This window comes from Trachurus trachurus (assembly GCF_905171665.1).
Source record: "Trachurus trachurus genome assembly, chromosome: 21".
Classification (NCBI taxonomy): domain Eukaryota; kingdom Metazoa; phylum Chordata; class Actinopteri; order Carangiformes; family Carangidae; genus Trachurus; species Trachurus trachurus.
Window position 1 is genome coordinate 19,164,461 of NC_139899.1, and position 26,465 is coordinate 19,190,925.

General features: G+C 42.4%; 1 protein-coding gene across 1 annotated transcript in view; it reads right to left on the reverse strand.

Annotated features, from left to right (window-relative positions):
• Window positions 1-26,465, reverse strand: part of col4a1 (collagen, type IV, alpha 1) — a 38,368-nt gene that overhangs the window by 2,602 nt on the left and 9,301 nt on the right. The window contains exons 2-50 of the mRNA XM_083996999.1: window positions 17,264-17,317; window positions 14,477-14,566; window positions 14,190-14,234; window positions 14,014-14,058; window positions 13,668-13,730; window positions 13,520-13,573; window positions 13,357-13,383; window positions 13,181-13,255; window positions 12,988-13,050; window positions 12,713-12,748; window positions 12,552-12,590; window positions 12,231-12,326; window positions 12,055-12,090; window positions 11,908-11,967; window positions 11,756-11,791; window positions 11,604-11,648; window positions 11,461-11,493; window positions 10,398-10,458; window positions 10,245-10,280; window positions 9,980-10,129; window positions 9,774-9,857; window positions 9,462-9,545; window positions 9,256-9,326; window positions 8,941-9,132; window positions 8,112-8,280; window positions 7,668-7,760; window positions 7,329-7,433; window positions 7,117-7,214; window positions 6,855-7,005; window positions 6,640-6,753; window positions 6,297-6,464; window positions 5,530-5,619; window positions 5,289-5,441; window positions 5,051-5,154; window positions 4,752-4,836; window positions 4,461-4,600; window positions 3,829-3,955; window positions 3,653-3,733; window positions 3,447-3,545; window positions 2,976-3,026; window positions 2,701-2,886; window positions 2,424-2,557; window positions 2,232-2,304; window positions 2,050-2,121; window positions 1,767-1,895; window positions 1,533-1,631; window positions 1,246-1,458; window positions 525-702; window positions 283-397 (exon numbers count right to left, since the gene is read on the reverse strand). Of these exons, the coding sequence (XP_083853125.1) occupies window positions 283-397; window positions 525-702; window positions 1,246-1,458; window positions 1,533-1,631; window positions 1,767-1,895; window positions 2,050-2,121; window positions 2,232-2,304; window positions 2,424-2,557; window positions 2,701-2,886; window positions 2,976-3,026; window positions 3,447-3,545; window positions 3,653-3,733; window positions 3,829-3,955; window positions 4,461-4,600; window positions 4,752-4,836; window positions 5,051-5,154; window positions 5,289-5,441; window positions 5,530-5,619; window positions 6,297-6,464; window positions 6,640-6,753; window positions 6,855-7,005; window positions 7,117-7,214; window positions 7,329-7,433; window positions 7,668-7,760; window positions 8,112-8,280; window positions 8,941-9,132; window positions 9,256-9,326; window positions 9,462-9,545; window positions 9,774-9,857; window positions 9,980-10,129; window positions 10,245-10,280; window positions 10,398-10,458; window positions 11,461-11,493; window positions 11,604-11,648; window positions 11,756-11,791; window positions 11,908-11,967; window positions 12,055-12,090; window positions 12,231-12,326; window positions 12,552-12,590; window positions 12,713-12,748; window positions 12,988-13,050; window positions 13,181-13,255; window positions 13,357-13,383; window positions 13,520-13,573; window positions 13,668-13,730; window positions 14,014-14,058; window positions 14,190-14,234; window positions 14,477-14,566; window positions 17,264-17,317 (4,602 nt within the window). The remainder of the gene's footprint in view (window positions 1-282; window positions 398-524; window positions 703-1,245; window positions 1,459-1,532; window positions 1,632-1,766; window positions 1,896-2,049; window positions 2,122-2,231; window positions 2,305-2,423; window positions 2,558-2,700; window positions 2,887-2,975; window positions 3,027-3,446; window positions 3,546-3,652; window positions 3,734-3,828; window positions 3,956-4,460; window positions 4,601-4,751; window positions 4,837-5,050; window positions 5,155-5,288; window positions 5,442-5,529; window positions 5,620-6,296; window positions 6,465-6,639; window positions 6,754-6,854; window positions 7,006-7,116; window positions 7,215-7,328; window positions 7,434-7,667; window positions 7,761-8,111; window positions 8,281-8,940; window positions 9,133-9,255; window positions 9,327-9,461; window positions 9,546-9,773; window positions 9,858-9,979; window positions 10,130-10,244; window positions 10,281-10,397; window positions 10,459-11,460; window positions 11,494-11,603; window positions 11,649-11,755; window positions 11,792-11,907; window positions 11,968-12,054; window positions 12,091-12,230; window positions 12,327-12,551; window positions 12,591-12,712; window positions 12,749-12,987; window positions 13,051-13,180; window positions 13,256-13,356; window positions 13,384-13,519; window positions 13,574-13,667; window positions 13,731-14,013; window positions 14,059-14,189; window positions 14,235-14,476; window positions 14,567-17,263; window positions 17,318-26,465) is intronic.

Consider the following 26,465-nt stretch of genomic DNA (forward strand, 5'->3'; position numbering starts at 1 on the left):
TAACCTTGCTGGTTCTGGTCTTTTTCTGGTTTAGTTTTGCTTTTATGTTTGTTTGTTTTTTATATTGTAAAAATGCTGAGTAGCTTAATGTGGTATGTAGGACAGGCATTAATATAAGCATTATGCTCCTGCCTGTGCCTTTTCAGTCAATACTTTGTTGATAATGTTTGTAGCTATTATGAAATGTTCGTAGCTATTATGTGATGTGACTGAATAAAGAATTTAATAAATGTCATCAATACTGATGCACTGAGTGAGACCTAATGCTGTTCTCTGTCTTACCATGACAAAGGAGTAGCCAATCCACAGAGAGTCCCAGCCGTGAGGGCACGGAGGGATCATGATATTCTGACTGTGAATTGCTATCACCATGGCTGGGGCTTCACACACAGCACACCTGCGAACACACGCACACGCACACACACACACACACACACAAATGAATGAGAAGGGTACGGTACGGTATGCAATGTTGTACCAAACATAGCTGACGTCCAACAGTGTGGACAGAAATGTGGACAAACCTGCTGATGAAGGGTTTGATGCTTTCACCGGTGATGGGTGCCATGCTCATGGGCATGGGCTCAGGGGAGGTGAGCCAATAGGAGTAGTCGTTACGCGAGGCGAAGTTACACACGTTATTGATGTTGCAGAACAGGAAGGGCATGGGGCTGAACTTTCTTAAACAGCTGCCTGCCGTACCTAGAACGAGTCACAACAAGAAAATTAAATAACCACCACCATCTCCCCCTTCTGTGTATTCCATCTCATTTCTCCTTTTATTATTTATTCACTGCAGAAACTCAAAATCTTTCCAAGAATATTTGTCTTATTTCTTGTCAAAATGTCTCAATTTTAGTCAAAACTAATCTCTTTCCACTTAAAATAAGACTCATCACCTAAAAATGTACTTGTTTTTAGACAGTTTTCACTTGTTTCAAACTAATTTTCAATTGAAATAAGTAGAAAAATCTGCCAGTGAAAGCAAGTTTTTTGTGCTTGTAATAAGAAAGAAAAACTTGCTCCACTGTCAGATTTTTCTACTTATTTAAAGTGGAAAATTTGCTTGAAAAAAGTCAAAAGTGTCTGAAAACAAGCTACTTTTTAATGTGATGAGTCTTATTTTAAGTATAATTAGATTTATTTTGACTAGAAATTACATTTTGACTAGAAATAAGATAAATATTCTTGGTAAGATTTTGAATTTTTGCAGTTCTGTAGCCTATTTCTCATTATGTTTCTCACCTAAGTCCTGTCCATGAGACCGCTCGTTGCCTTGTACGTAGAGCAAGGAGTAGCCGTCATATATGGGCGTGGTTCCCTCAGGACAAAGTGGAATATCCACCGACTGGCTGTGACGGGTGACCAGGAAGCCGTGATCCATTGAGGACGGGCCAGGTGGACCCACTTGACCTGGAACGCCGTCAGGTCCCGGGGGGCCTGGGTGTCCCCTGGGTCCTAAAGACATGGTGTAATTAATAGCAGCACAACAAAACTTACCACAAAACCGTCACCTCTTTTCAGCGTCTTACCTTGTGGCCCCGGCAGTCCTTGCTCTCCTTTGGCTCCAGACTGACCGTGATATCCAGGGAGGCCGTCTTCACCTTTATGACCTGGAAGACCGGTCACACCTATGGGCAAGAACAAAAAAGATGAAGCAAATCAGAGACACCGATGCAGAACATTGGTGAAAACTGTGAACCAACAGGAAACTACTGGATCTCTGGGGATTATATGAAGGGAGACATTTCTAATGAAAACGTCACCTTGATGTCCTTTCTGTCCAGGCAAGCCTGATGGGCCCTGAGGTCCTGGAAGACCTTGAATTCCTGGAAACCCGATGTCTCCTTTGATGGAGGTGTGGGGACCAGGGGGACCAGGAGGGCCATCGCTACCTGAAATACAGTATCATTTGGAGTTTTTGATTAACTCATGTACATTTTTTAGCAGTTAACCAAGGCCAACACGTGACGTAATAGGCATAACAGAAACATTAGAAAGCACCAACATAATCACACACATAACATAGTAATTCCACTGTTGTTTTACCTTTTTCTCCTGGGAATCCTCTGTCTCCGATCTCTCCTTTGAATCCAATACCCCCGAATTGACCCTTTATACCTTGATTTTGTATTAAAAAATGGTAAGTTAACTACACAAACTTTTGGGTTTTCCACATATAAATGCAAACATGGCTGGATAAACAGGTATAACACCCTGTATGTACTGACCTGGGAAGCCAGGAACACCCTGCAATCCCCTCTCTCCCTTCTGTCCATCGATACCTGGAAGGCCAGCTGGTCCCTGTAGCAGACGCACACAAAACCAAAACAATATAGTTGCAAAATGGAAAAGGAATTAAACAGCTCATATTTAGCATTTATGAGCAATTTTTCATCAGAAAACTTAAGACTGTTACATACAGGAAGTCCAGAGTATCCAGGGTCGCCCTTCTGCCCTGTCTCTCCCTGGAAACCAGGATGACCCTGATCTCCTTTGTCTCCCTTCAGGCCGTGTCTGCCTGGCACACCGACATGTCCCGGTGCTCCTGGCGATCCTGTTTTGACAGATAAGAGGAAGGTGTGGAGACATTTTTTTTAGTATAGCATTCGGTGTTTCTAGTTCTGCATTTATGATGGCAGTTATTGCCTGTATTTCTGTACATTTTGAAAACAGGTCTTAGTATCTATTCCACAGTACCTGGTTCTCCGGGTTGTCCCGTTTCTCCCCTCTCTCCCTTGGTGCCTTCCACAGAGATACCCTGAGCGCCGATCTCTCCTGGCTCACCCTGTGATCCGTGTGGGCCGGCATGTCCCTTGTCACCTTTGATACCAGGAATACCTGGATGACCGGGGGTACCAGGTAGGCCAGGACTACCTTTGTCACCTGTAAAGGTAAAGAAAGTCACATAATGAGACTGTGTTCAGCTGCACTGACGGAGGGTTTACATAAATAAATGACTTAGCTGCTCTTACCTTTGTGACCCAAAGTTCCAGGTGGTCCTTGAAAACCACGGCCAGGTAAACCTGAAGAAAAAAGACAGTTAAATATATATTACAAACAAGTTTTTGATTGGTTGAGAGTGGTAGTGAGGGGTCTGCAGATGTCAATGCCACCTCAGACATAAAAAACTGAAGTACAGAGAGAAGTTTAGTTGCAGTTGTTGTAGTGTTTGACTACTCAAGCAAGAATTTACACACCAAAAAAAAAACTCATCAGACCATGTGTGTGTGTGTGTGTGTGTGTGTGTGTGTGTGTGTGTGTGTGTGTGTGTGTGTGTGTGTGTGTGTGTGTGTGTGTGTGTGGTTTTTGTGGTTGAAAGGGTTTCGGTGAAGGACAAGTTAATGGTTCCCATCTGGAGTGTGACCATGTAGGATATGATGATAACACCTTATCCAGGCAGCGAAGATCTTGTAGTGTGGTCTCCTAGCTCCTGTCACACTAACCTGGGTCTCCTCTCTCCCCTGAGGATCCGGGAATGCCGTCCACTCCAGGATCTCCCTTCTCTCCAGGAGAACCAGGTGGTCCCTGTAAGCCACCCTCACCTGGAAGAGAACAAGTTTACACATTGTGAGTGTGCATTAGGCTCAAAGCCTGAATCGGGCAATCACTAACACACGAGCAGTAAGCTGATGAGCTGAGTCAGACTTACCAGGCCGGCCTTCCAGACCGGGTTCACCTCCAGACCCGGGAAGCCCAGGAGTTCCTTTCTCACCTGGTCTACCTGGCTGGCCTGTAGACAGACACATGCACACAAAGTATTACTAAACCAAGTGTTCTGCTTTCAGACAAATAAGATGAATGTTACAGCACACACTGAAATCTGACCTGGATACCCAACGGTTCCTTGTTCTCCTTTAGTCCCCTGGAATCCTGGTTTGCCGGGCATACCCTCGTGACCCTTTTGACCCTTTTCTCCAGGCGTTCCTGGGAATCCTGGCTGGCCTATGAGCCCCTGTGAGAGCAGAGGAATTCTTAGCATGACAGGTAAATACTGATAATCGCTGAGAGAGAAAGAAGGGAAAAAAAGAAGCACAGAAGATTTTGAAAGTGTTTTAATTATGACATTTTAGGACCATCTGTGGGATTTGTTACATTGGAAATGTGTGGTTGATATCTGTGGCAGCAGTGGAGAAATCTGAACATCATCACTTTTGACAAATACTGAACCAAAATGAAACCAGAGCTTTTTTGGGATCCCAAAATAAGAAAGCCAAACACAAAACATTGGTAATGGTGCAATTACAGTACCAAACATGGAATTTAAACTTTGGGTGGTTGTTGTTTCTCACTGAAAACTTCTCTGTCATTTACATTTATGGCCACTGGACTTGCTAAAAGAACACAATTCAGGGTAGTGTCCTACTTTTAGCACTGATTATTGACTGGAAATGTAGTCAATCCAAGTCTTTGATCACTGCAGTCAACAATGTGCAGTGTTTATATAGCCTGGAGATTACCTTCTCTCCTGGAGGTCCTGGGATCCCGATGCCTGGATCACCAGCTGCTCCTTTGTCTCCTTTCTGTCCATCTCCGCCTCTGAATCCTGGATGTCCCGGGGTACCAAAATCTCCTTTAGTACCTTTTGGCCCAGATGAACCTATGCAAACACACAGACAAGCAAACGAAATGCAGATATTAGTAACAAAAGTATCAACAGTGAATGAAGCTGTAATGTCAACTTTAGCTTGTCTCTTGCTTGAGCAAGTCACACTAGCAGCAGGACCGAGGGGTATTTTGGGTCTTTTTACCTGGTACTCCCATCCCTCCCACACCGCCCTTCTGTCCAGGTTGTCCAGTGTTGCCAGGCTCGCCAGGGAAACCACGGTCTCCTTTCTCACCTGAGAAATATCAGTGAGATAAAAAAAAGTTTTTAATATTTACTTTCTCCTCATTATCATTGGGTGATAAAGCAAGTGCAGAGAATTTATCATTAGTTAGAGTAAAATGAAATGGATAGGATAAACGGAGATGATTACCACATGAAGCCTACAAATATCTCTTAACGTTTGTTGACAGATTTTATAAAACTGTTCATGTGATCAGGTACGTCACCTGGTTGTCCAGGTAATCCAGGCTCTCCATCTTTGCCTGGCATCCCAGGGTCTCCGGGCATCCCACGGAAGCCCTTCTGTCCAGTGTTCCCAGGGTCACCTGACAGAGGAATTGAATTAAAACCATAGACCACATTAGGCCGTTTAGATATTTCTTAAAATACTGCGTAACATACAGTCTCTAAAGGGCGAATACACTGTAACAGATTCAAGGCCCAGTATGTTGCTCCATACCTATATCTCCGATGTCTCCCTTCTCCCCCTTCATGTGCTCCATGTCCACTTCACTCATGTTCCCTGGAGGTCCCTGAAGACCTCGGTCTCCCCGTTCTCCTTTAAGTCCAGGCTCTCCAATGTCACCTCTCGGTCCAGTGATACCAGGATCACCTGAGAGTGACGACGGGAAACAGAAACTGTTATTGCAGCTGATGAGACTGAAAAAATAATATCTTCCACTGGGAGGCTGCTTCCTCACCTCTCAGACCAGGAGTTCCAGGTGTGCCAGGTGGTCCAGGAAATCCGGGTACTCCTGGGGTCCCGATGACCCCCATTTCACCCTTAAAACCTGACAAACAAAGAAACACGCACACTCACAGTGAGTAAAAATACAACAGAAGTGAATCATCCTTAAGATACATGCAGTGCAGTCTCTTCAACCTCAAGGAAAATATCACTTTTTTTAAGTCGACCCCTCTGCTTCCTTATTGAATTGTGGGTTGACTGCTCAATTTTATACATTACTGCCACCTGGTGGTCAGAACGGGTGAAAAAGCAAAAAAGGTCATGTACAGGCAGTGAAGTCTTTAATAGTACTTCAAATTGATGAAAGTTAAGAAAAAGGCTCATACACCGTTGTAAAAAAAAAAAAAGCCCAAAGGCTGCTTTAAGGGAATTATGCCACCCTTATTTTTGAGGCTTTAAATATGAAACATTGTTGGACAGGAAGTGTTGAGATTCATAATCAAGACCAAACAAAAGTAAACTAAAAGGACTGAAATTACTTTAGGTATCATGGCTACTGTGTTTTGGATGAAAACAGAGCACATAAATAGCAACAAAATGGTGAAGCTGATTTGACTACACTGACATGGACATTTCATCAATGACATTTCTACAGTGTGAATGAATCAACAGAGTAGAAAATCTACATTATATCGATTTTAATAGAGACTGGTCTTGATGTGTAAGTCCAGCAGTACTAACAGGGCTGTGAATGTGCTGTGTGTTTTTTATCCATCTCACCTTGGTTTCCAATCGATCCCTCTCTGCCTGGTAAGCCCTGTGGTCCTGGGAGTCCTTTGGGGCCTGGGGAGCCTGGGAAGCCGGGGGCTCCCGGCTCTCCCTGAGGCCCTGGCATGTCTAATCCAGGAAGACCAGGGTAGCCCTTTTCTCCCTTTACACCCTCTTGACCTGTTCAACATGCAAACATAGAAATATATTTCATAGGAAGCAAGAAGCCTGACAGCGGACGTTTTGACTTGTTGACTTTTTGACTAATTGACAGTTCTTTTAATAACATTAAAATGGTTGTTTTCTACTCATGTGTCTAATGCCTTTATATTTACGTCGCCAAATTTGTCCTCACCGAATGGTCCAGGCTCTCCAGCTGGTCCCTGTGGTCCTGGAGATCCAGGTGAGCCTTTTCCTGGTGCACCTGGTGACCCAAGCTGTCCAGGAGGGCCTGGTGGTCCCACTTCACCTAATTTTAAAGATCAGTGAAAAACATTGTTGTGCTTGATACGGAAGATGGGCCTTTAAATGTGTGGGACAGAAAAAACAGGCTTTCTAACAGTGATGTACCTTTGATTCCCTGAGCTCCTGGTGGTCCTGTCACACCTTCCCGTCCAGGAACACCAGGAAATCCCACGCTTCCCTTCTCTCCCTGGAAGCCAATAATTCCTGGTTGACCCTGTGAACCTTTTGGTCCTGGAAGGCCACGTCCCGGTTCACCCTGCAAGGAATATGCATAAAGTAATGATTTGCACGTTGTGTCTTCTGAAACCATATAGAATACGATTGTTATTAATCATCAATCAATATACTGATGGAGACAAATCCGCACTTTTTGTCCAGGTACACCAGGTTGTCCAGATGAACCATCCTGTCCCGGTCTTCCAGGTTCTCCTGGGAATCCTGGTGCTCCTGGGATTCCACTGATTCCTGAAAGAAGAAAGGAAACGATGTTCATGTACCTTCAAGAAGCTGTAAGTACCTATGAAAGGTCTGCAATGCACTTATGTGGAGGCAGAATGGGGTCAAAATGGAGTAACTCACCTTTTGGACCTGTTGGACCTGGCAAACCGATTCCAGTGGGTCCATGTTCGCCCTTCTGTCCTGGGAAACCCGGCAAACCTGCCTCTCCTGGCAAGCCTCTGTCGCCTGCAAACAGCAACATTTTGGATAGAAAAAACAACATCAGTCACCAGTGATCTTCAAGTATGTGTGAATAATATGTGTATGTTAATAAGAACAACAAGTTTTTATGTTTGACGTTGTCAGGTAAGGCTCATACCCCAGTTTTAATGTCATTTTATTCATCAAAGTCTAGCTTTAGCTGATTGGGAGTGTATTGTTTTGTGTAAGTGGAAACATGATGACTATGCTGTAGCCTGCCTTGAAGTCCAGGTCTGCCGGTTTCTCCTCGTGGTCCAGAGGCTCCCTGAGGTCCGGGGGTGCTCACACCTACACCTGCTTCACCTTTTACACCTGTTGAAGACAAGGTATGAATTATAAATGAATGAATGTGTAGTAGGCGTGTGTGTGGTACCGCTGTGTGTTTGCTTAGTTTAACATACAATGTTGAACTACAGGTTAATATGAACTCTATTGATATTGGTGAAACTAGTGAAACATTTAAGTTTAAAGTATATATTTTTTTGGCTTTTATGCCTTTATTTGATAGCCATAGTAGAGATAGACAGGAAAAGGGGAGGCAGAGAGAGGGGGAATGACATGCAGGAAAGGTCTGCCCGACGCGGGATTCGAACCTGTAGCCTCTACATGGGCCCCCGATATTAGTGAAACTTTATACAATATAATCCTAGATCTCATCCCTACCAGGTAGTCCGGGGCTTCCAGGAATTCCTGGTCTCCCTTGACTGCCTTTCTCTCCTGGCTCTCCTGTTCGGCCGATGCCTGGCGCACCAGGAGGACCCCGCTCTCCTTGAGGTCCAATACGACCTGGTTCCCCATCGAATCCACGCTCACCTTTAATGCCCTCTTTAGCCTAAAAACAAGATGACAGAAAAAGACAAATGTGATTTAATTTGTGGCAGGCAATAAAACAAAATGATGATAATTGTTTTTATGGTCCTTATGAAGGCAAACAGCTGCTTATTTATGCATTAATATTACTATTCATTTGGAATCATGTTTCAGTTCACTTCATGGACGTACGATCAATATTCGCTCTCCTTTTAGCCCCATTTTGGGTCTCCACCACCTCCTGGGGGAAGTATCTAGCTCTTTAACTGCTAAATGCTAAAAGCTAGTTGTCAACTTAATCGTCTTTGTCAAAACCAAACTGATGAATAAAATGAAACGAAACATCAAAGCCAAACAGTGTAATTTATGGGCTTCATAACAGTAACGACAAGTTGCAGAAAGATGTTATGTGATTAACTGTGGGTTTGTCGCTAGTAGCAACACATTTCGCATCATACTGTAATGTAATAATATATTCCATTGGTAATAAAACCAATATTGATTACAATAAAACCTTCACTTGGAGCAAGGGGTTTCAAAAGTTTGGATGCCTGTTGTGTTCTTACCGGTTATTACAAGTCATTGATTATCATTTGACAGACAATTACTTCACTGCTAGATTGGAACATGTGCTGCTCTGATATCACGAGACCTAACCAGACGACCGCACATTCAAACTTACAGGTTCTCCTTTGTGGCCAGGTACACCTGGGAGGCCATCTCTCCCTGGTTGTCCATTAAATCCAGGCGTCCCCGGCGAACCAGCAGAACCAGGTAGACCCCTGTCTCCCTTCAGACCAGGCGCTACGAAAATGTCCCCAGGCTCACCGATAGCACCAGGAGATCCCATCAGCCCAGGCGTACCTTGGTTACCCTGTACAATAAAAAAAAAGGGGGTCATTCAATGAAAAGATATCAATTACATATTCTGATATCTTTAAGTTCCTCAATTTTGCTTGCATCTTGACAAAAGTGTCTCAGACTTAATTCAACTCACAGCTCTTCCAGGTTGTCCAGCAGAACCGAGTTGACCCTTTTCTCCTTTGCCTCCCACCAACCCAGGAGGTCCTGCCAGGGGAAAATGGACATTGTACATCTTCAGCTCATTCAGCACCATAGTGTCCATCAGCAGCTGCCAACTTTAGTTAGTTCATAGCATCAAAATTTGGGGCTATGTCATCTGAATGTGAGAGATTCACTCACCGCGGTCTCCTTTTGGCCCTTCAGGACCTTGAAGTCCGGGTGCACCAGAAGCCTCACACTGAACACAGGTATCTCCTTTGTCACCTTGATTTGAAATTAAATTGTGAAGATTAAAGTTAAATTATGTAAACGTCCTCATTGCGTAGCTCAGCTGTGTTTCTGTGTGTGACTGGGCATTATCATGAGTGGTGGAACATGTGCTCCTATCAAAGTTTTGCTACATCTCAAAGTTACTAACATAATAAATAAAATTGAATGGGTTTAATTTATCGATTACATGTGTCAATCAGCTGTAACCATATTCATTCTTACCTTTCTGTCCCAATTCCCCCTGTAATCCTGGAGGTCCGGGTGGGCCAGGATTACCTTTATCGATGTTACATTCACTGAGGCCACCTGTGTAGTCATGTCATAGCACACACACAAACACACACAGAGACACACAGATTAGATTAACATCTGTAAATACACACTTCATGTGGATGTCAATCATATTGGTATTAAATGATAACACATACTACTTGGGACTCCTGGTTCTCCTGGTGGTCCAGGAATTCCTGGTTGCCCTGGAGGTCCAAATAGAGACTCTCCGTCGACACCCCGCTCTCCTTTCTGACCCACGTCTCCCCTCTCCCCCTTGTCTCCTCGAGGGCCTTCAATGAACGAACCTGAGGTACAAGGAGAAAGACAAAGTTGGTGCATTATTCAGATCAGCATGTGTCAGACTGATATGTAGCCTTATGCAGCTTTGTTACGTTACATTGAAGTGTTCAGGTACGTTACCTGGAGGACCTGGAAATCCCCGTGGGCCAGGAAAACCTGCAGATTGAAGAAGGAACCAAATATGAAGGAAACATCTTTACTGCAGTAGGTGTTTATGAAAGTGTGAGTGCATCCAAAGACATTATGCAGTCGCATTCCACTGCCGTTTTTTACCTGTTTGTCCTTCTTGCCCTGGGAGACCACGAGGACCAGGAGGGCCAGGGGCACCATTACCCTATAATTATAAAATTACAAAGATTAAGGATGCAGGTCCATTTCTAATTTAATGTGTAAGCTTTATTCAAAATCCTCTTCCTCATGCTTTCAGTTTCTCTCATTGCAGCATCGATGCCAATTATTTATATAGTATATAAAAACACACCCACTGCCTGCCATTTACTAACAGAATTGTCCGTCATCTGTACTTTAAGGTCAGTGAGTTAGGATTGCACTGTCTTAGATTTGGGGATTTGGGACTGTTGAGAGACAGTTTAACAAAATGGTGAAAATTGATTAGTAGAGGCCAAAAAATCCTGATCTGATTTAAGAGTTATTCAACCCCAGGCTGAAAAGCAATGTTTCAATCATTGTCCTTTCTGACTGAACATTTCCACTGTATTGTTGCAACCTTTACCAAACTCACTGATGTCACAGTGCACAGTTCAAGTTTATTTAATTATGTACCCTACATTTCCCATAATGAAATTCAGTAGCCTATCTTCATGGTAAATCCACATCTTGAAAAAACAAAAAATTGATATGAGTTCAATTCATAATTTCTGTCCTATCCTGAAATTAATTAGATTGTTTTTAAAAAAAGAAACAAGAAAAACATAAGAGTCTTCAAAATTCACCACATGTACCTTGTGTATTGCGGAAGATTTTTTCTGAGAGTAATTTATGTACAAACGTCTCTTCAGATTGATAAATTCTCCATACTTTCCAGAGAAAATATCAATACCAGGTCTTTCTGAACGAAGTTAGAGGCCTGACTCAAGTGATGCTATTCAATGTCATTTCCACAGACTAGTTATAAAAGTGATTTATAATGGTATATAATACACAGTGGTAACATCTGTTGAAATGCACCTTTAAAATGATCTAATATTTCAATGTAGTGACATCTGCTGGCAGCTGCAAGAACTCACCCTCTTTGTTGCTGGTGGAAAATGAGAGCGGGTGGGTGAAAGAAAGAGATAGATTTATAGAAGTAACTAGAAAACAGAGAGTTACTTACATAACCTGGTGGTCCTACGTCTCCTTTTTCACCCTGAAAAAAGGCGAAAATTGAAATTAAGGATCATCACACCACCACTATAATTTAAGTTTCAGATTACAGACTTGAATATGTGTCAAGTAACAAAACAGTGCATTAGTTACCTGAAGGCCGGGGTATCCAGGAGGTCCCTCAAAGCCTTTTTCTCCCTGTGTGAATGTGTGCAGCACTTTAGTTTTACATATTTTACAAAACAAATGAAAAGAACAGGTGGACAGTGCAGAGGATGGATAATACAGTAAGTTATCATTTTTACCTGGAACCCAGGCTCTCCATCCTTACCAGGTTTACCCTACAACCACAGAAACAGACACTTACGTATGACACAACTTATTGCAATTTTTCTAATTGATTCAAATTGTTTAAAGAATTCAAATTGCTCAAACATTGCATATTCATGTCACTTACTCTAGGTCCAGGTGGGCCAGCTTCACCTTTGATTCCATTAGCATGAGGGATGCAAAAGCCCTGCAGAGGAAATCAAAGTCAGCCTTCAAGTAGAAAGTGGAAATAAAAGATAACAAAGTATAAAATACAAAATAACAAAGTACGTACTTTGTCTCCTCTATCTCCTTTCAGTCCTCTCTCGCCCTTCAGGAAGGAAAAAAGCACGTTTAGGAAATAAGATAATTAAATCAATCCTTTCCAATCTCTTTATAAACATACATTTTGTGATTTGTACATAAAAATAGCACAGTTTATATTCAGTTTATACAGAGCAAAGATAGTACCGGTGGTCCAGGTATGTTCACTGTGACTCCTCCTCCTTCCACACCTGATGGAGGGGGTCCAGGGGGACCAGGTGGGCCACGAAAACCCCGATCGCCCTGCAGGAAGATGGCAACAATTAACAACTGCTACAGCATCATCTCATATGAACCATGCATGATAAAATATACCCAAATCTAAATAATAAAAGCAAATAACCCAGCAAAATTCAAGAATGTCTAAAATTGGTGATTTCTATTGAGTATTCTGTAACTTCTTAAAACATACAAAGCAATAATCTATCTAATATGAAAGAATCATACAATAAATCATTGTTTCCTTACCTTATCTCCTTTCTCACTCACAAAAGCCAGTCTGTCCCCCTGTAGGGAAGTAAAACCAGAGGTTCCTGTGACATCTCATCTGGATGCTTGAGTCAGTCAGAGGATGATAGACTTTTTTTTTTTATTATCATAAAATGGATTGCATGTATGATTAATCTTACTTTCTCTCCAGGAGGGCCAGGGGGACCAGCGTCACCCTGCAAATCAGAGTTCACCAATGAGTCAAACAAGTATCCAACTAGTGAACGGTGAAAAAATCATCTGTCCATTTATCGAAAATCTGCCATGTCATAAACATTCAAGAGGAATTCCAGACCAAAGCTCTTTCTAGACCATTTCCAGATTTCCTTGGCTCGTAAAAGTAATCACAGATCTTGTCAGATGAAAATAGATGAGGACAAGAGATAGATCGCCCATCGCTGTAGCGGAAACTCACTTTGGGTCCTTGAAAGCCACGAGATCCTGGAGGTCCAAGAGGTCCAGGTGATCCGATTGATCCCTGTGGGAGAATCAAGAATTTGGAGACTACATCATCTGAGTTTGTCACCATTCATTTACAAGGGACAGGATCAATGCATGCATGCATGCATCTTTAGAAGCAAACACATGCAGATAAACACACAACATACAGGTAATCCAGGAGTGCCGGGGTATCCTCTGTCTCCTTTCAGGGGAATGATCCCAATCACACCACCGGGGTCTCCCTGTGGAGAAAAAAAAGGGGGTTTAGTTGAACATTACACTGAAAAACAGATTAATACATGTGCTGTTTGATCAACTTTTTTTATTAGAAATGTAACCCGACCTTCATTCCAGGAAGTCCTGGGATGCCCTGAGGAGAGAAGACAGTGGAAAGATAAATTCATGGTGCATATGGCAGGATGGATATTTCCATTATGAGATACTGCTTAGGTAACATAATGTAGAAATCTTGTAAATTGATTGTCATGTGAGTCAAGTTTATTTACCGGGGGTCCTTGAGGACCACCGAATCCAGGAGTGCCATCCCGTCCTCTATCTCCCTGAAACACACACACACACACACAACACAGTCAGAGGTCATCAACACTTTAGAGAAGGTCACAAAACCTATGCAAACAAATCTGACCTGCTTACCTTAGTTCCATTGCATCCTGGGATACCGTGTGCACCAGGTGGACCATCATTTCCATTGATACCCTAAGAGTGACAGGGGGGAGTGCACACAAGGAGACAATTTGCAGTCACACACTGACAAAGTCTCCACAGCTTCCTGATGATCATTCCCTGTTGTAACCGCTGAATACCTCACACACACCGTTCAAAATTGATGTGTAGCCTAAAAATGACAACATCATCTAAAAACCATGTTATTTAGAGATGGGGGGATGATTGCATGTTAGACTACACTCTTGCTGCCGTGAGGTGGATTTACTGGATTGCTGTAGGATGTGAGACATGAAGGCAGATGAAAGGAACTTACTGGTAGCCCTGGGTTTCCTGGAAAACCTGGCAGACCAGGCGGGCCCTGTAAGATCACAACCACATCACAATTACTGTCATACACACATACAAAAGCTTAATTTATTTATGAATGGATGGTTTGTCTCATTTCATATCATGTTGGTTATATACTATTTTTAGTGGTTTGTCACTTACCCTCACTCCTTTCATTCCAGGAGCCCCATGTTCACCAAAATCTCCCTATGAGGAGAGATGACATCATTATCATCATACTGAATCAGAATCAGTTGTCAATGATTGTTGTTATTTCTTTTAACTTATCACTGCTGCAGTTACATATGTGAGAGTGTGTGTCTGAAATGTGTTTGCCATCCCTCTACAATAAAATGAGTTCACAATGCCATATGTATGGACCCTGGGACAAGTAAGCAAAGTTATGTATGGTTATTCATTTGTGTGTGTGCGTGGGTGTGTGTGCTGACCTTGGGGCCCATTGGGCCTGGAGGCCCCTCAGGTCCTTGCATCCCTGGGAATCCCATATTACCTTGGAGACCAGGAAATCCCCGCTCACCCTGTGACGCACAGACCATCAAGTTAATGATACACAAAGACAAAGATCTTTGTATTAACTTAGATTAGAAAGAACAATGTTGGCCATGAATGTTTTGAAATCGCAGGAAATTTCAAGACCTTTAGTGAAATTATCTGACATGAGATTGAGTCGCTGTGTATGAACTTTACTGAGACTCAGTGAATTCAAACTATCTATGATTAATTTAAATGTTCCTAGAATAAGCACTGATCAACTCAAACAGCTCAAACACTTCAAGGCCAAAAACATAATTAAGTATATCAGTTTAACTTCATGAAATGTCATCATTTAAAAGAATTGTCATACGGGGTGGCATTTAGCTCACTTGGTAGAGCTGCCACCCCATGTTGAGGATACAATCCTCACTGCAGGTGGCACCGGTTCGAATCCCAGCCCTTTCCTGCATGTCATTCCCCCTCTCTGCCTCCCCATATCCTGTCTCTCTCTCTCGACTGTGCAATAAAAAGCCCCAAAAATATACTTATAAAAAAAGAAATAAAGAAAAAAAAAAAGAATTTGTCATACAAACTAGTTATGATTGGAAAACACAATACTGTACGACCAGGACTGTTTTTATATAGATTTAAACTTCAAAATAATGTTTTAACATACATATTTCTGTTTTTTTTTCCTTTTACCTAATTCCAGTTTAACAAATAATGCTTTATGTTAGCACTGAATTGAAAACAATAAAAAACGAACCGTCCTCTGTGTTCTTCAAAGTGACCTAAAACTGACCCAGATATACTACTGTCAGATATATCATCGGCCACTAGATGGAGGCATTGTTTCACGAGGGTGAGCAGTGCACCATCATCTTTCTGCTGCCAAGCATGAGTCAGTGTCAGTGATGAGAAAAACTCAGGAATAAATATATAAATAAAGAAGCAGTCATATCGCAGTTATTACTTTTCAATTGATTTCCATTCCCTGAGCGAAACTCAGTCGGCTTTCCTCAGTGGACAAATACTGAATTATTTGAACCACTGGAATCATCTAAGGTTCGCCCCCTGTTGTGAACATTCAGGAAGTGATATCATTAAAAATAAAGCTCACAGGAGATGTTGTGTAGGCTTTCTGGGGCCTTTCGGCAACTTAGAAAAAACAGAGGTGCTTTGAATCCACAGTGGACTGGCCGGGCTCCACTGAACACAGTCAGTACATCTGTTGTTTTTGCGTGAGCTCAATGTTTGGCTACTGTTGCCGTAAGAATGAGCCATAAAAGGCCAGACTGTTGCACTAAGAGGACAGATAACATTCTGCAGTAGCCTGATAACTGAGCCAATAATATACACGTTACACACAAAACGGCACGATTAGAAATGCAAAATAAATCAAACTAGATTGAACTGCGTTAGAGCCAACATTTCTGGCTTGTAGCAACATAAAAGAAAAGTGTATTCTTGTGACCCCTTTTTCAAAGTTGTCTACTGGTTGTGACCAGTTAACCCAAGAGTGATTACAATTTTTTAAAATAATGTTTTTCCTCGTTTCTGCTCCGTCAATAATGTCATGGCCAAATGCTTAACAGCTGAGAGCTAAGAGGAAGTGAAAGGAAATACTATATGTAGGCTGGTCAAGAAAAGGCCGATGATATTATATAATATATGTATTTTCTCATTATCAGATTCCATGAAAAGACAAAAACCAACACTTTCTTTGCATGTTTCTAAAAACGTACTGCCTAGTCCGTCTTGTATGTGGGACTTTATGTGGGAGCTTTAACGTCATTCATTCCTATTGAGGACTTGAACTTTGAGAATGGGCTTTAACAAAAGTTACCCTTGTGGGAGTAAGCAGTGCTTCTCTTGAGGGGGAAACTATTTTCCACTGTGGATTCTGTGTTTTTTTGTGAATATCTGTGGCAGTAAGACTGTGTTTGAATGAAAATAAACCACTGTGTCCGTGTTCATTGTGATAAAGGAACACGTCACCCGGCGCGCTGCTGTGGCTCGCTGGTGTATGTTTAATGATTTTGATACAACAATGGAGGTCTTGGCACAGAGGAACGAGCTGTATTAAGTTGTTGCCACATACACAATACTTGTTAGCCACATGAATTCATTGCTGGTTTTGGTGTTGACTTGTTCATGTGAGAATAAGAATAACACAGATTTGTAACATTGCTGCTGTCATTACCGCAGCTGTCCTTGCAGAGAAACATGTAGTCACTGTAACGCTGTCTTTTCCCCAGCCAGTTAAGACCGACTTTTTTGTGTTTCAGGTCGGTGATTGAGAGTCACGGTGAAGTGCTGACAGCTCAAGGGCTCACAGCCAGTTCATGGCTTGTGTCCCCACCACTTGTGCATCTGTATATGTGAGAGATTCCTTCCAGCCGATGGGAATAAAGCCTTCAGCCCATCTGTGTGTCCGGACCCTGCTCTAATTCAAGCTCATCTTTGTTCCCCTCGTGGTCTCTGCTCTGTAACTGAGCCCCACCCTCTATACTTTTCCACCCAGACCCATGCAGCTCCAGTCGGGCCCACTGAACTGACCCCATTAGTCCGTACACAGTGAGCACTGTCACAGCTGCTTCCAGCCCACTGTGAGCTTAGACAGCCCGCTCTGAGCATCAGTGGGTCAACCGGCATTTGTCTAATATCAAATAAGAGAAAAGGGGGAGATAGGGATTTGACTGTTAGTGAAACTGGAAAATGAAGTCATGAACAAGTCTCACCTTTGCTCCTTTCACACCACTGCAATCACATTTTCCACACGATGCCCCGCAGCCCTGGGGATGAAGAGAGACATAAAAATAAATGACCCATCACTTGGATGACAAGGGAGAAAAAAAAAACAGCATAAAATTGATTTGGAAAAAAGGAGATAAAATAAAGAACACAAATAAGGGAGGTGTATACAAACACCTGCTGAGGGTCATTTAATGTGCGTTAAAATCCCACCCTTCTTTTATTGCATGTGAAAGTGCTGCTCCTGTCAGACGGACCTTAAATATTCCACTGACTCTAAATCACAGCAGCCGGACAGACTCCTGCCGTGTGCACATGCAACCCTCGCTGATGTGTCCCACAGATGAGGATTTATAAATCAGAAACAGTCAAATATGTTTTATAAACACAGATGACTGGAAGAGTGATTTCCTTTCTGCAGTCGGTTACATCTTAAACCCTGTATTAATCTGATTTAATATTGTCACTTTTCTGCAATTGTGTTTTAGCTCCCATGGGAGATGTATGTCAAATATTCACCATCATTTTACACAGCTCAAGAAAAATAATGTCTAAGTGTTTCAACCCAAGTACAGTAAAACCAGCTACATCTGAAAATGACCCTGTGAAGACTAAAAAAAACAGTCAAGTTACAGGCTGAGATACCAAAACAAATGGCTGAAAGAAGCTAGAAAAAACAGCCTTTAAGAGCACTGCATATTTAGGTGATAGACTTCTCACTGTAAATGACCCACTTCACATCCACTTTGTCCTTTGATCCACTGTTAAAATCTATACATCAACAACAGCAGCTTCCATTTTCTGACAATATTAATGAGAGTGACAAAAGGCTCCATTTCCTGCAATCATGCTACTTTTGAGCCAGATTTGAAGCACTGTTTGCAGAAGGACATCAATGCAGCTGCTTTCAGCCCCCCCCTCCTCCCTCCTCCCACCCCCCTCCACTCGCTTCCTCTCCTCGGGGGTCTCCAGAGGCTAGAGCCTGGGAACTGGCCTCCACTGCCTTGGCTCCCTCTTCCATCGCTCCTTCTCCTCCTTTTCTCTCCATCTTCCAGCTGCTAGACTCACGTGCAAGGCGGCCAGCCAAAATCCTGTCAGGGCTTTTGGACAGCCTCTGCAGCCCCGGGCAGAGAGTGCACAGCAGTGCTGCCCACAAATATTTCTCTCTGCTCGCGCCGACCCACGACACCCTCTCCACATAAACGGCTCCTTTATCATTCAGCATGATCCCTTTCCAACTGACTCAGTCTGACATCTCATCATCTCATATATGTCACTCTTAATTCTACATTTTCTATAACTCATCATCACAGCCAAACATATTCCCCGTATTCCTTGTTGTACACAGTCCTCTCCAACATACCTGATAATTGAATCAATATGTGGGATCATGGGAAACCATGGGAAACAGACTGCACTCTCAGGATCATGAGCCCCAGCTGCCATTACTCTGTCCCTGTGCACTTGTTCTCCGATATTTGCACTGCAGTGCACATGTGTGGCCTCGTACACTATGTCATTTCCTATTCCTGCTCCCTCACACACCTCTCGTTCACTCCCTCTCACCTCTACACCTCTGGTTTCCTAATTGTTTTTTTTTTCCAACGTGCCACCACAACCCTTCAAGAACACCTGCTTCAGATCAGATTAGTGTCAGAAGACTAACTGCAGAGAAAGTGAGTGAAACACATGTGTGTTTTATTATAGAGGACCAGCAATAAGAGCTCCTGGTCCTGCTGGATTAACATGATGTTTTTTGGACAATTCACAGAGGGAGTTAAGGCACGCTAATGCAATGAGGGAACGTGCTTACATATTGTCAGCACTGCTAAAGTAAATCACAGCTGCTTGTGGTGAAATATTGCTCAAGTATTCCCTCATTCACCTGTTGCCCTCTGTCTGTCTCCCTTCTTTGTCTGCAGTTTCCGTTATTCTCTGTAAGACACAACCTCACTGAGCACTGAGCAGACATTCCTGCATGTTGTCAGGCATGACAAGGCAATCCAAGCCTCAAACTGACACGAACAATGAGGACGCTATGTGTGCTTGGGCGTGAGATGAAAAACTGCCACCCTGTGATGTCTACTGCTGGATCCCTGAGCAGTGCAGTAATCTGCAGGTGGATCAAAGTAGTGCTCTCTTTGATTTCCCCTGTTTGTTTTCTCTCCACGTCCGTCATGCATCGTCATAAACCCAAACACCAGATGGGAGCGATGGTACAAAGAGCCAACTGTCATCTGCACAAAAAGGACGTCTCGCTAATGGCTCTTGCAGCCCTGAAGTGGATGACTGCCTGATTCGGTATCTGAGCTTTGCAGGAAAGAGGAATCTTAAGAGCTTTTTTATCATAGATCCTCAGGTATATAGCATGATGAGGGCAGCTGCTATCTTGCTATACCACAAGCCACAGAAGCATCCCTAACATAAATAACATTTCTATAGGCCTACATGGTGGAGCTGAAAGGTGGATGATGGGCTGCACAAAAAGAGCCAATGATGAAAAGAAATGTAATCAAGAACTACACAAGTTTTATATTTTCGTATTGCTACTTAGCTACATTTAGAGTAAGAGACAGGGTGGATGCCCTGATTCAGTCACTGGATGTTGACACAAAACTGAAACACAAGTATTGACCAAATATAGTTTTCTGTTTTATGCTTTGTTTATCTGCTCATTTTAATTCTTAGCTATGTTTGATATTTAAGACTTTACAATTAATGAACCTGGTCAGCTGGCATACCAAAAAAGTACTAGACACAATATTTCTGCTGGTAAATTGACCAGAATATCAAAATACAATATTGTATTGTATCAGAAACAATTACACATTTACATTAATTCAAAAAGACTAAATCAAAGTTGTATTCTAAACTCTGTCTCCAACCAGCACAATACAGGGAATGCACGTGTGAGAAAATCAAGAAATGAAGATGTTGTTACTCTGCCAAAACACCAACGATCTTTCACAGACCAAACAGACTTGAGCAGATCCCGGAGGCTCCTTAGTGATGAGTGTTAATGTCTGCTGTGAATATACAGTGGCTGGTGAGTCACTGAGCTCTGAAGAAACTGTGTTGGAGCCAGTAAACCTCTCCCGGCAGACAGCCTCACGTGTCTCTGGACAAGTGTTTATGCCATTCCTAAGTCTGGATGGCAGGCCTGGACGTCACCAAACTGTGAAAAATCAATATGACGTATGCTTGCAGAGTGTTTACATCTATTGGGCGCTGTGCAAAACAGTGCCTGATCATACGACGGTGCCTTTGTGATTGCTTTCTGAGGTCAGAACTGTCAGGAAAGCACATAAAATACCAAAAGAAGAAGAAGAGGACGGGCTGGTGCAAACAGGCTCGTTCACAGGCCGTCATAATGTAGACTGATATATCTCAGTGCTCTGCGTAATGTGTCAGAGGCTCTGGGGGTTTCAGCAAGTCTCATCCCAAAAGGCCGATGTTTAAACAACACTAGCTTGATACATCTGACATCATTAGATACGTAAGTGAAGCAGTGAGATGAGCTCAGGAGGAGAGGAAGTGATGAGTCATGCTTGCTCCGGAGATTACAGGCCACGGCCAGCGAGAGATGGTGGTCCAGAGATCCTTATGTTAACACAAAAGTTTCTAATGTAAACCTGAGTGTATAGAGCTGTTGCATAACTGAATCTACATGAGAGCCGTAGCAACAGCTGCTTCATTATGACTTAGGTAAATAACTGCCTGTTACATATAAGAGCCAGCAAGGATCAGGTGTTATAAATCTCTAATTATGTGCCCCAAATTTCTACCTCATGTAGGCAGTGACCTCACCTTCATGGGACAGAAATAGAGGAAATGTAATACTTTGAGAAAACAAACTTCCCACAAACCCTGCGTATTTTAATCAGATTACAAAATCTTTCTCAGCAGATCATTTTTCTGAGCATCTTAATAAGGTCTTCTCATCCTTAAAAGTTTCAACAGAGCTTCAACATTTAGAATAGTTCAGCAAACAAAAACAGCAAATAACATGGTCCATTTAGTAACTAATCATGATCCGTATCAACTCTCTTCAGCTGATAAGTTGGATAAATATTTACAGATGAACAAGAACAACTCGATAACAGCTGTTCAAACCACATCTGCGGTGGAAGATTGTGCGATAAAAACCGAAAGCACCGGAACAAGCTACTAAATGGACCTTGAGTTGACAGCGTGGTCTTTCCTGCAGTTGCTGCTCGCTTGAGATCTGTTCCTGTGCCATGTTCATGATGAAATCTCTGTAGCATAGCATCGCTCAGGCCTTCAGGGTGAAGAAATAACTTTTCCACAACAAATCAATACAGAACCATATCTTGGCCACATAGAATCAAACTACATTCCTGACCTCGATTTTCTCATGAAACATCCTGTTACAGACTTGAGGCATTTTTAATCTGTAAGGGATTTTCTTTTTTTTAATAGAAGGAAAAGTGGGAAAAGGCTTGTTTTCACAATTTGGAGCTTTTGTCAAGGCATTTGGGTTTTCCCATAACCCATGCACAGGGTCACTTGGTTTGCACTTCAGCTCTCTTTGCCTGTGTGACTCACTGCCTCTGTTCTTCTTGCCAAAGTGGGCACATCCAACTCCTCATGTACTGCAGCCGACCCACAAACACGGCAAGTGTGCTCGACTGTCTTCTAAAAATGTTCAGCTCTTTTATCCCCCTCTGAAGCATTTTCAATATTTGCACAAATCCCTCCCTGCTGAAACACATTTTGAACACTGCAGTACCGGTTATCACCACATAGGGGCAGAAGCGTTCCCATGCCTGCTGCTGTACATTTACAACAGCTGTAGGTGTTTCACTTGGGCCTTTCCTTCCATGTTATAGGAAAATGAAGCTCACACAAACATCTGGTCGATGTCATCTACAGGCTTTTCTTTCAAACAACATCACATTCCCAGCACATTCCTGCAATAACCTCCGACTACCGCTCGAGTATCTCACAAACCCCTTGGGGAAGTCGACGTGGGAGGATTTGTCATTTCATATCCCGCTCTTCATTTTTTACACGTGTATATTCATTTCCAGTATACGCACGCATGCAGTCAGATAAAACACCATTAAAGGCCCAACACTAAAATAACCTAACATAATGGCTATCAGACAAATATCATTAGATCCAGTCAAGGCATTGCAATTATGGTATCCATGGTTGTTTGAATTTGATTAAATGAATTCCTCTCTCTAAAAATACACACAAGGAACCTTTCAGTGAAACCCGCATTTCATTTGCTGAAAACATAATCACATAAAACAGGCACAGACACACACACACATACACACACAGGGAGAGAGAGAGTAATAAAGGCCATAGCCAGCAGCTAACTTGTTCACATGAACCAATAAGACTCATAAAGCTGAACAACTTTAGCCGGAGTCATGTACCAACGTTGTGACTCCTCTTTACCGGGAGGTAAGTGCTGTTTGTGGAAGAACTGTTTGTTGACTTCACTACAAGTTTTCCAGGCCCAGTGGTCTGAAAACATCTGTGCAGCCAGAGAAAATGATTTGACTGAAGAATTCTCCCTCAGTTTATCTGTTTGGTGCTGGAGTAAAGGGGGGCATCCTTCCACATTGATATGGACATCACTGAGAGGGGGAAACAGATAACAGGCCATTGTATTGTAGAGTGTTGCTCAGTATGCCCTTCTTCTCACTGATACACCTGTAACCTCAGTCACTGTAACTACTCTATCTTCACCTCAATTACTCTCTTTGGAGCAGTCAAACTATCCAATATGTTATAAAAATCATATCTTAATACAGTTCATAAGTGTCCAGACTGAGTTTGGGGTTGCTGGAATGATTTTCTTAATTTCAGGTCAATAGGACTTCACTAGAATGGGCTGACCAAATCACATTTTTTTCAGTAAGAGTTTTATTGTAAAAAACAAACAAATTCTTGAAAAATAGCACAGAATCTTAAGGATCATTGATGGCTGGACTCTTAATGCACATTTGAGTGTTATATTGTAGTCAGTTGGATTGACAAACTCCTCAGGCCTCAGATCTGTGAGTGGGATTTTTCCTGATGAGAAACTAATAGGGGATTATAACCCAACTCAGCATTTTAAATCAACTCTACTGTTTTAGCCTCTTTGAGCTCATTGTTTTGGTTTCAGGGTCAAAAAACGTGACTGACTCCAGTTATTTGCAGACAAATTTAGCAACGACGTAGTGAACACACTTACCCACTTATAGTTTACATTAAAACCAGTGTAACAATCTTATTTGAGAGATGTCTAAAGAGCGCCTTAATGGTAATGCTAGATTTCATACATCGATTTGTACAAGAAACATCCCAACTATGTCTGGGGCTTAAAAGCGCACGATCCCTGTGAGTTGTTTTGTCTTGGTGTAGTGCACTAACCTGAAAACTGCCACTTTTTCTCTCCCATTTATACACAAACACCAGCTTCTCCGAGTGAAAGGAAGTACACAAGTTGGCCGTATTTTTGCATCACTTTGTATTGCGTTTACATTTGGTTCTGTTTTGGGCGGTCGGCTGTTTGGTTTGACTTGAAGTTGGATGATTTAATTGCTCTTAATGACATCCGATGAGATTTTGGCTTTTCGCCCCAACAGTAAATATTGTGTAACATTGCTACACCCATTATAACCGTGGCCTTCGACATAAACATTTGGGTTCTTCTGCAGACTGAGCAGGTCCCTTTGAAATAACCGGTGGCATTACACAGCTCGTTGTTTTCTCTCAGTGTGTTGAAGGGAGGCGTACATGCTCCTGTGCCTCTTTAAAGTCAGACTCATTTCCTACACAGATAACAAATGTTTCAAGGCCATTTATAGCAGCAACATTACGCGCCATCAAACAGGATCCTGCTCTGTTACAGTCAATTTGCTACAGTGGCATAGATGTTTAACCTGTGTAAGTCACTCCATAAAGACTCATAAAGACTGCTCGTGGATCACAGCCTCCAGATGGAGACAATCAGGATAGTTTTACTCCATTAAACGTCAGAGCGATCTCACTTTGGCAGCAGGGCTCATTAAGTGTCGTTAAATGAGACAGTTATGAAGCACACTGTGATCACAAGGCCCAGGGAATAGACAAAGCAGAGACGGGGTGTACACAAACTTGAAAACACACACCTACACAAGTCATACTGCTGCTAGTACTCAGCGGATTCTGACGTCACAAAAACTGCATGAGATCAGTGTCTCGCCGCCGTTGACTCATTCCCAGCTTTTCTGTGGCTTTTGTTATTTATTGGTGGTTTTTATTCACAGTCTGAAAGATCACAGGTGCCACCGACCACAACTATGCTGTTCCCACAACGGCTAGACACAATTAAAACTTGAGAGAGAAATAAGTAATTAGTACAAATATAAAACATTTGGAGGAGGACAGACACGGTTTTGCAGTCTCTGCTGGGTTGACCTGTGCCGCTCTGACATTCCTGGCCTGGGACGGCTGGGAGGCTGAGATGGGAGAACAGAAGTGGAGGAGGGGAATATTTTCTGTCTGACTGCCTTACTTGGAAGACAAGGCTCCTGGTGCAACTTGCTCTGTAAACAAGCGTGTCTGTGTGAGGTTCAGCTGCACGTGCCCTGACTGGAACGGTACCATGTGAAACAGCATGTTTTATTGTCGCATTAGATATCACGAACAGCCAAACCAATTTTTCATATTAACTGCTCCTGTGAACCAGATTCTCAACACATATTTCATATTCTCTTCTTCTCAGTGCATAAAATTCATGTTTGAAGGCAGAATTACGCATTTGATTGGATTATTAGGGGAATTCAGCATTAATCAAACCATAATGGATCGTAAAAAGCAACTGTAGTGGCTTTTTTGTCACATTACACAAGTCATCACAACTGAATAGTAGCACTAATATCTTAAGGCATGCACTGTGCTGTTAAATAATAAGCTATTATCTAAAAAGACTGAAATTAGCCACCTGCTAGCTGTAGCTTCATGATGCATAAATATGGGATTGGTCACAATCTTCCCATTAAAGTCTGGGCAAGAAATCAAATATGCATATTTCCCACATTATGGAACTATCCGTTTGACAAATGCCCACTTCACTGCGCAAAAGGCCTTAAAGGTCATCTCATTGAGCATTACAAGTAACAGACACACAGTAGTATCACATCACTTCTCTAGAGGAATCCAAGGCCAAATTCAGAGGCCAATATTATATATGTGAGCACTTTGCAATAAAGCAGGGTTGTGCTTTCTGTTTCCTTTATTTAGGGACTCCTGTAGTGCTTATTTGCTGAGACCAACTTGATGTAAAACATGTCCTGTTCTGGCTGCAGGCAGCAGGTATTCATCTACACCACAGAAATACACTCAGGGCTTCTATAATCGAAAGCAGATGCATCTGCAGAGAGTTGTTCTCACACAAATACACACACAAACACACAAAGAGGCCCAAATTATGCCTGAAGAAAAACACATATGGATGAACATGTGCAGATATACACACACACACAAACACACAGCAGATACGAACATAGAAATTAACAACAAGGCATTCCTTGAAATCATAAACCCTAAATCCATGAGGTCGAATCCCATTTATTTTTCCTTAAATTGTAAGAAAATACATGAAATGAATGAGCAAAAGTATTAACTTAAGTATCTCTGCACACCCACACACAGTTAATGTATAAAGTTGCTGGTCTGCTCATGCATGACCAAGCGTGACCAGGTTAATGTTTCCTGTCATCAAATTTGGGGCCAGGAAACCAACTGTGAATGATGGCATCCCAAAGTTAAGAAAACTGCACCTCAAAAACAAGCATAAAAACTGCTTATCAAGGCCACAACAGGTCTGTGCTTAACCTGAGCATCTCAACAAACACCAACATGGCCCCACCATGAGAAAACGAGCGTGGCTGTCTGTGAGCTGAACATAGCGGACATGCGACATGAGGCAGGAACACTGTGCAGAGCAGCTATGTTAACAGTCTACCCGGGAACTCTCACGTGAAAAAATTAACTCAGCAAATGGGAAAATTGTTTTAAACAATTTCTCAGGCCCTGCTTGGTTGGCACAGCGTACAGCAGTGAACTCTGTCTTTGTGTGTGTTTGTGTGCGCTTGTACTGTAACCACGAAACAGGCTGATGTAGAAGTGCTAGTGGGATAAGTTGCTGCTCTCTGCTTGTTCCTCACTGAGAACTTTAGCTGT